At 45.5% G+C, this 9729-nt stretch overlaps 1 protein-coding gene across 1 annotated transcript; it reads left to right on the plus strand.

Annotated features, from left to right (window-relative positions):
* The first annotated feature begins 5077 nt into the window (after positions 1-5077).
* LOC115101790 (frizzled-8-like) lies at positions 5078-7739 on the plus strand. The gene has a single exon (XM_065005785.1). The coding sequence runs from the start codon at positions 5420-5422 to the stop codon at positions 7169-7171; it is 1752 nt and encodes a 583-aa protein (XP_064861857.1). The 5' UTR covers positions 5078-5419; the 3' UTR covers positions 7172-7739.
* The last annotated feature ends 1990 nt before the right edge of the window (positions 7740-9729 follow it).

The raw sequence follows: 9729 nt of genomic DNA on the forward strand, positions 1-9729 counted from the left end.
TATTATTTTAGCATTTTTGGGGTTTACTGCCAGGGCCCTCTCGCTCTCCCCCCCCCTCTCTCTCTATGTGTCTCTCCCTCTCCCTCCACCTCTCTCTCCCTCTTTCTATGTCTCTCTCTGTCTCTCTGTCTCTTTCTCTCCCTCCACCTCTCTATCTCTCTGTGTCTCTTCCTCTCTCTTTCTCCTCCACCTCTCTCTCTTTCTATGTCTATCTCTGTCTCTCTGTCTCTGTCTCTCCATCTCTGTCTCTTTCTCTCGCTATCATTTCTCTCTCTCTCTCTGTCTTCCACCTTTCTCTCTCTCTCTGTGTCTCTTCCTCTCTCTTGCTCCTCCACCTCTCTCTCTTTCTATGTGTCTCACCCCCCCTCTCTCTCTGTCTCTTTCTCCTCCACCTCTCTCTCTTTCTATGTGTCTCACCCCCCCTCTCTCTGTGTCTCTTCCTCTCTCTTTCTCCTCCACCTCTCTCTCTTTCTATGTGTCTCACCCCCCCTCTCTCTCTGTGTCTCTTTCTCCTCCACCTCTCTCTCTTTCTATGTGTCCCTCCCTCTCCCCCACCCCTCTCTCTATGTGTCTCTCCCTCTCCCCCACCCCTCTCTCTATGTGTCTCTCCCTCTCCCCCACCCCTCTCTCTCTGTGTCTCTTCCTCACTCTTTCTCCTCCACCTCTCTCTCTTTCTGTCTCTCTCTGTCTCTGTCTCTCCCTCCACCTCTCTATCTCTGTCTCTTTCTCTCGCTATCATTTCTCTCTCTCTGTCTTCCACCTTTCTCTCTCTGTGTGTCTCTTCCTCTCTCTTGCTCCTCCACCTCTCTCTCTTTCTATGTGTCTCACCCCCCCTCTCTCTCTGTGTCTCTTTCTCCTCCACCTCTCTCTCTTTCTATGTGTCCCTCCCTCTCCCCCACCCCTCTCTCTATGTGTCTCTCCCTCTCCCCCACCCCTCTCTCTATGTGTCTCTCCCTCTCCCCCACCCCTCTCTCTATGTCTCTCCCTCTCCCCCACCCCTCTCTCTCTGTGTCTCTTCCTCACTCTTTCTCCTCCACCTCTCTCTCTTTCTGTCTCTCTCTCCACCTCTCTATCTCTGTCTCTTTCTCTCGCTATCATTTCTCTCTCTCTGTCTTCCACCTTTCTCTCTCTCTGTGTCTCTTCCTCTCTCTTGCTCCTCCACCTCTCTCTCTTTCTATGTGTCTCACCCCCCCTCTCTCTGTCTCTCCCTCTCCCTCCACCTCTCCCTCTTTCTATGTCTCTCTCTGTCTCTCTGTCTCTCCCTCCACCTCTCTGTGTCTCTTCCTCTCTCTTTCTCCTCCACCTCTCTCTCTTTCTATGTCTCTCTCTGTCTCTGTCTCTCCCTCCACCTCTCTCTCTCTGTCTCTTTCTCTCGCTATCATTTCTCTCTCTCTCTCTGTCTTCCACCTTTCTCTCTCTCTGTGTCTCTTCCTCTCTCTTGCTCCTCCACCTCTCTCTCTTTCTGTGTCTCACCCCCCCTCTCTCTCTATGTCTCTCCCACTCCCTCCACCTCCCTCTCCCTCTTTCTATGTCTCTCTCTGTCTCTCTGTCTCTGTCTCTCCCTCCACCTCTCTCTCTCTGTGTCTCTTTCTCTCGCTATCATTTCTCTCTCTCTCTCTGTCTTCCACCTTTCTCTCTCTCTGTCTCCCTCTCTCTTTCTCCTCCACCTCTCTCTCTTTATATGTGTCCCTCCCTCTCCCCCACCCCTCTCTCTATGTGTCTCTCCCTCTCCCCCACCCCTCTCTCTCTCTCCTCCACCCCTCTCTCTCTCTCCTCCACCCCTCTCTCGCTCTCCCTTTCTCTAGTTCTTTCTCTCCTCTCTCTCTCTCTCCCTGGCATCATGAACTGTGAGAGCCCTGGGAGAACAGGCCAGAGAACATAGAGTAGAAATTGAGTTTTAAACAGATGCAGTAATTCAATTTCCACCCTTTTAAATGTGGAATGCAGGGGGCCATATGTAACCCAACACTTGCTATCGCAGTTACAAACAGGGGCAGCGTTTCAACAGTTGGTGGCTGGACTGCACCTCTATCTGTCTTTTAATCAATACAGGGCCCTATGACTCTAATATACACAGGTTGCATCCCAAATAGCACCCTATTCCCTATTTAGTGCTCTACTTTTGGGTGTCATTTGGCATGCAAACACAATCAGGGTAACTGATGCTGATCCTCATCTGATAGTCTCCATTATGCTGGCCTTTGGCCCTGAGACTGGACACCTGTTATGTTCTGCAGCTTTCACCTCCAGTTCACAGCTTGTGTGCATCCTAAATCGCACCCTATTTCCCATATAGTGCACTACCTTTGACCAATGCCCATAGGGCTCTGGTTAAAAGTAGTGCACTATGTAGAGATTTGGGTGCCATTTGGGACCGAACCCTTGTAATGGGGGCAGGGAAGGAGGTGAAGCACTCACAGAAATCTATCAAATAATGTCAATGCAGAGTAGCCAGTGGCAGGTGTTGGAAGCACGGCTCTGCCAGCTTTCCTTGAAACAAAATGCATGAAGACCACATAAGCGCCATACCTCAATGTTTTAAATGATGTGCCTGTCCTCCTCCATTCTATGATGATCGTAGCCTATTGGAGAATGGTGGTGAAAGAGAGGAAATATGTAGATAAGACCAGGAGACTTGGGCAGTTGGTCACTGTAGTAAAATAACATTATGACTTGAGATTACCTTTAACCAATTAGTGCACCAACAGAATCACGTTAATGATAACCGTCACATCTATTTCCAATCTATCAGCTTTGTTCATCTATTTCCCCATAATCCACCTACTTAGACTATTGACACATATCCTCAGGAAGTTTGTTGGGCGTTGACAGGCATTTCGGTAATCACCTCCTCAGCATGGGGCCTATACAAACACTAAATTAAACATTGGCACCACAATTAAGACCTCTTTCTTTAGTTTTGGGCAAAGCCCTGGGGACTCCTACCTCTCCCACATTAACCCCCACTGTCTCCACACTGCCCCAAAGTGCGATGAAATGTGTTCCTTGGGTCTATACCGAGCACAGTGTTACAGGTTTCCAGTTAATGTGTTACATTTAAAATCACAGATATGCCCCACGTCATGAATATCTCCATATTTCTCAAATTGCATCCATGATTGACTGAAATGTAAATATCCTTTTGAATGTGTAAAGGCGTCAGCATGCTTCAGTTGGGCTGGCGCCTAGCCGAACCCAGCTAGCAGAACCGAACAAGTGTGCTGGCATTACTCTCTTAAAAGACATTTGCTAGTTTTTCAAGCGAATGTATTTTCAGGGAGTATGCGAGCACACTCGTTTGGTTGGGCTAGGCGCCAGCCCAACTGGAGCATGCTGACGCCTTTAGGTGTGCCTCGTGCAGTATGTTTCCCTGATTTGGGCTAGGCGCCAGCCCAACTGGAGCATGCTGACTCCTTTAGGTGTGCCTCGTGCAGTATGTTTCCCTGATTTGGGCTAGGCGCCAGCCCAACTGGAGCATCCTGACGCCTTTAGGTGTGCCTCGTGCAGTATGTTTCCCTGATTTGGGCTAGGCGCCAGCCCAACTGGAGCATGCTGACGCCTTTAGGTGTGCCTCGTGCAGTATGTTTCCCTGATTTGGGCTAGGCGCCAGCCCAACTGGAGCATGCTGACGCCTTTAGGTGTGCCTCGTGCAGTATGTTTCCCTGATTTGGGCTAGGCGCCAGCCCAACTGGAGCATGCTGATGCCTTTAAGTGTCCCTCGTGCAGTATGTTTCCCTGATTTGGGCTAGGCGCCAGCCCAACTGAGCATGCTGACGCCTTTAGGTGTGCCTCGTGCAGTATGTTTCCCTGATTTGGGCTAGGCGCCAGCCCGGCTGGAGCATGCTGACGCCTTTAGGTGTGCCTCGTGCAGTATGTTTCCCTGATTTGGGCTAGGCGCCAGCCCAACTGGAGCATGCTGATGCCTTTAAGTGTGCCTCGTGCAGTATGTTTCCCTGATTTGGGCTAGGCGCCAGCCCAACTGGAGCATGCTGACGCCTTTAGGTGTGCCTCGTGCAGTATGTTTCCCTGATTTGGGCTAGGCGCCAGCCCAACTGGAGCATGCTGACGCCTTTAGGTGTGCCTCGTGCAGTATGTTTCCCTGATTTGGGCTAGGCGCCAGCCCAACTGGAGCATGCTGACGCCTTTAGGTGTGCCTCGTGCAGTATGTTTCCCTGATTTGAACATGGGGTCACAGAAAAACTCTGGGTTATGTCAGTAACATCCAGAGAGGTTTCTGATTTCTTCCTACAAATGTGGCTCTATCTGTTGAATGGTTTAAGCTACAAAATATTATGACCCCATCACTGAAAGATACGACTCTCAGGAACACGTATGTGTCTTTTGTTTTCTTCTACAATGCCCACATTAGAACAGAGTGGACAAGACCAGGCACTAAATGTGATGGGGGAAAATAACACCATCTCAATGATGTTCTTTTCTACACAGAAAATCATACAACATTATTGCCTGATGATCGTCTGAACTTCCCAATACCTTTCTGATGCATTTCAGTCACTTCAAACCATACTTCCTTCAGACTGAAATACTGTCAAAAGTACTGACAGAAGGATTTGCAATCATCATAGCCCCAATTTAAAAAGTACATTGACTATTGATTACATCACTTTTTTTTACATGGTGGGTCGTGATTTTTTTTTTATACATCAAAATGTTGTTGCGGGTCAAAATAGTTTCGGAACCCCTGGCCTAGTGCATGATTACACTGTGACCTAATAAGGACCCTGTGAAATAGGCCTTCATTTACCTAACAATTATTGCAATGCAACAAATCAATCAGCAAAAATGTTTCTATTTCGGAAGCTTAGGCCTGTGTTAATTTACCCATAACACAAGTTCATGTAAAGGTACAATTCAATTCACTGCATAACGAGAAGAATAAACAAAGACGAAGTCATTAAAAACATTATTCTATGGAGGGGAACATGTAAACAAACACCTTTGAGAAACACTTGATTGATTTACGCTGGTTCCCCGCCCCTGTCGCTCTGTGATTAGGCGCTCCAATAGAGGGAGTGACTTCGCCTCCCTCCATATATATCCCATTCAATGCATCCGCCAACAACAGAGCATGCAGAGCGATCAAAAACAATGGTGCCATTTACGAACACGGGGAGAAACCGAATGGTATCGGCGCGTAAATCATAGTCTGGCAGTCAATAGCAGACGGAGAAGAGTGGTCGATTTTTTACAGAATAACGTCAAATCAATATATAATAAATCGGTGTGCTGTGTGGATTCCCTACCATTTTATCAGACAGACACCCACAGGCTACTCCCCAAGAATACCGTCTGCGCCAAGGATGAGTTTATCAGCATCTCTTGATTAATCGGACTTCACAACCTACTTGCAAGCGCTAATTCGTTGGCACTTGGAAGCAGACGAATTCAACAGTGTGTGATGATGGAGTGTAACTTGCTGGGTTTGGGGTGGTGCATGTTTTTTGCACTCGTTCTACACAGGTCGAGCTGCGCCGCGGCGAAGGAGCTACAATGCCAGGAGATATCCGTGCCCTTATGCAAAGGAATCGGATACAACTACACCTACATGCCCAACCAGTTCAACCACGACACACAGGACGAGGCAGGGCTGGAGGTGCACCAGTTTTGGCCCCTGGTGGAAATCAAGTGTTCTCCGGACCTGAAGTTCTTTCTCTGTAGCATGTACACTCCTATTTGCCTGGAGGACTACAAGAAGCCCCTGCCGCCTTGTCGGAGTGTCTGTGAGAGAGCCAAGGCAGGCTGTGCGCCTCTGATGAGACAGTACGGGTTCCCGTGGCCAGACAGAATGAGATGCGATTTGTTACCAGTGCAAGGTAACCAAGATACACTATGCATGGACTACAACAGAAGTACGACGACTGTTTCTCCAGTGGTTGCAAAGCCCACACATCGTCCTGTTAAACCAGTAAACCCACGAAAGAAAAATGGACAAGGCCGTTCTAACGACCCCAGTAAACACAAACCTCCGAGTTCTCCATGCGAACCCCAGTGTCACTGCCGCGCTCCCATGGTTCCAGTCAGCAACAGTAATCCTCTATATAACAGAGTTAAAACAGGACAGATACTCAACTGTGCCATTCCTTGCCACAACCCTTACTTCTCCCAAGACGAAAGGACATTTACTGCATTCTGGATAGGACTATGGTCCGTGTTATGTTTTATCTCTACTTTTGCAACAGTGGCAACTTTTTTAATCGACATGGATCGTTTCAAATACCCGGAGCGACCCATTATATTCATCTCTGCTTGTTACATGTTTGTCTCGGTCGGCTACATTGTCAGACTAATTGCTGGACATGAACAAGTGGCTTGTAACATGGAGCATGATACCGAACACATCCACTACGAGACCACCGGCCCTGCGCTTTGTACCATTGTTTTTTTACTTATCTACTTCTTCGGCATGGCAAGTTCTATTTGGTGGGTCATTCTGTCTCTTACCTGGTTCCTGGCTGCGGGGATGAAGTGGGGTAATGAGGCCATAGCCAGTTACTCCCAGTATTTTCATTTAGCTGCCTGGCTGATACCCAGCATGAAATCAATAGCTGTGTTGGCTTTGAGTTCAGTGGATGGTGACCCTGTGGCAGGAATATGCTATGTTGGCAATCAGAATTTGGATAATCTCCGGGGCTTTGTTTTGGCGCCTTTGGTTATCTATCTTTTCATTGGAACTATGTTCCTCCTGGCTGGGTTTGTGTCACTGTTCCGGATCCGGAGTGTTATAAAGCAAGGAGGGACGAAAACAGACAAGTTGGAGAGACTGATGATCAGGATAGGTATTTTTACAGTGCTTTACACTGTCCCAGCCACGATTATAGTAGCATGTTACTTCTATGAGCAGCACAACAGACAGACTTGGGAAATAACCCACAACTGTTCATGCTTGTCGGAGCATGACATGCAGAAGCCGGACTATGCTGTGTTCATGCTGAAATATTTCATGTGCCTTTTAGTTGGCATCACGTCCGGCGCGTGGGTCTGGTCGGGAAAAACTCTAGAATCCTGGAGGACTTTTTGTACCCGCTGCTGCTGGGGCAGCAAGGCCACGAGCGGGTCAATGTACAGTGACGTTAGCACGGGATTGACGTGGAGGTCCGGTACTGTGAGCTCTGTCTCTTGTCCCAAACAGATGCCATTGTCACGGGTTTGAAAAGGAAGAATGGACCAATAATTGCGTTGGGATTGACCATCAGCGTGTTCCAATTAGCACATTAACGAGCACCTAATGAATTTTCTTGCACAATGAGACCCGCATCCAGTTTAGAACCATATAATCAGAAGAATTAGAGGCTTTGCCTAATTTTTACCTACAAAATGAGCTTTTCACCTGCAAAATGAGCTTTTCAAAGATGATTTGAAATAGGCTATGCCTTAATGTCATACGGGTTTCGTTTGTGCTTAATGTATTTATATAATTATTGATGTACAAACATTGTAAATTTGTATATACAATTTATACGAGATTGAATATATGTATAATTCACTTTGATAGAAGATCTTTATTTTGGTAATAAAAGTAATTTTATTACATTTTTACCTGTGCGTCTTGATAGTCATTCTGCGCCAAAGCTGCGCACCACTTCTATATTTTGCAAATGTAATTTTTGCTTTTCTGTCTTCATGCCGTGATACGATATTTTTGGATAAGTAGAACCCCCTATTCATATTTGTCAAATAGTGATCTAATTATTAATTCATATAAATTTAATAGGCCTACACACCAGTTGGTTGTTGGGTTCTTTTTGGCTAGCATTGTGGAAAAAAGTACGCTTACACATTGTAACGAGCAGTGGTGGTTGGCTGTTGCGTTCCTTTTTGTTATGGTGGGTATCACTGTTAGGTATTCTAGATGCAACCACAAACAGTGGGGTACGAGGAGGATTCATAAAAACGTTGAAATGGCAGTGAAAGCCCTACATGTGGTCTGTTCAAGTAATCCTCTCTTTAGGGAACCCCTCTGTGCAACAATTATGTTACAAACGCTGCGTAATCTGCCCCCAATTAATACTGATGACCCAGTGAAACATGTCACACACTGACCTGCATATGAATATGAAATCAAAGGGATTCTACTACTATTCCTATTAAGGTTTGTGTGGGGCAGAGTTCTGGATACTCACCACTCTTACTGTCAAGATGTCATAGGCCTTATAATTAACATGTCAGACAGTGAGGGAGGGAAAACTGGAATGAATCGCAAATGACACCCTGTTCCCTATATAGTGCACTACTTTTGACCTGAGCCACATGGGCCCTGGTCAAAAGTAGTACACTATATGGGGAATAGGGTGCCATTTGCGACTCAAACCACACTCAATAGGTGACCCTATGTTTTCCCAGTCTGGTCTCATAGATTATTCATTGTGCACGTAAATCCGGGACACTCAAAATAGTATGATATGTTACATTTGGTATGGTTTTATTTAACAAGGCAAGTCAGTTAGGAACAAATTCTTATTTAGAATGACAGCCTACCCCAGCCAAACCCTCCCATAACCCAGACGATGCTGGGCCAATTGTGCGCCGCTCTATGGGACTCCCAATCACGGCCGGGTTGTGATACAGCCCGGGATTGAACCAAGCTCTATAGTGACGCCTCTAGCACTGTGATATAGCGCCGTAGACAACTTTTGAGCCACTTTTGAGCGATTATGGTTACATAAGACAGATGGTTACTTGTCCGGGTGGTTGGGTAGGTGTATAGCGCGAATGTCTAGCAACCCAAAGGTTGTGCGTTCGAATCTCATCACGGAAAACTTTAGTATTTTCGCTAAGTAAGAGCTATTCAACTACTTTTTAGTCACTCTGCAACTACTTAGCATGTTAGCTAAACCTTCCCCTAACCATAACCTTAACCCTTTTAGCTAAACTTTACCCTAACCTTAAGCCTTTAACATAACTCTTAACCCTAATGCTTAGCCTAGCTAACTTTAGAATTCATAACATATTATACGTTTTTCGAATTTGTAAGATATTGTACATTTTGCTAATATTTCTAATTGGTACAGAATAACACTGCTCTGGGACCAGGCTGCAGCTCATGGTTAAAAGGTCATTAAGACTCGGTGTGTGGTCGGTTTACTGTGTATCTGACCATAACAGCGCTTAAACAGCTGGATTATCTTCTTAACAAGCATAAAGAAACTATTGCATTTGAAAACTGCAAATAGCACCACTGCTTGGTGCGAACACACTTGTGTTTTAGAGGCCCAAGCTTTCAAAATGAGGCCTGTGTTTACTTTATCAAAGTTTAGCCAATACCCAGATATATATAATATATAATATATAATAAAATGAAATAAAAATGTATTTATAAATAAATTCAAATGTTCTTATCCATTTGGAGATTTAGAAGAGGTGATGTCCATCACAAATCATTAGCTTACCTCTTAAAACTGTCCAACCAAACAGGGACTTGACAGCATGATGTTGGTGGGAGCCAGTTGTAATTGCTCTCATCCTAGTTCATAAACTGCAATCCTGACCTAATTTGACATTTATTTAAAAGATAGACTGTATCAACTTGGCTACTGCAGTCAGTGATACCATACTGCCACCCTGTGGACAAAAAATCTCCTCATGAGTTTCAAGCTTTCAACAAACCTGTAACAAGCACTTAATAAACATTATTTCAAAATAATACAAATGTATTAAATATGCACAATATCACATTATCAATTGAATACATTTAATTATTTTGTTTTTTCA

This window comes from Oncorhynchus nerka, linkage group LG20 (assembly GCF_034236695.1).
Source record: "Oncorhynchus nerka isolate Pitt River linkage group LG20, Oner_Uvic_2.0, whole genome shotgun sequence".
NCBI classification, from domain to species: Eukaryota; Metazoa; Chordata; class Actinopteri; order Salmoniformes; family Salmonidae; genus Oncorhynchus; species Oncorhynchus nerka.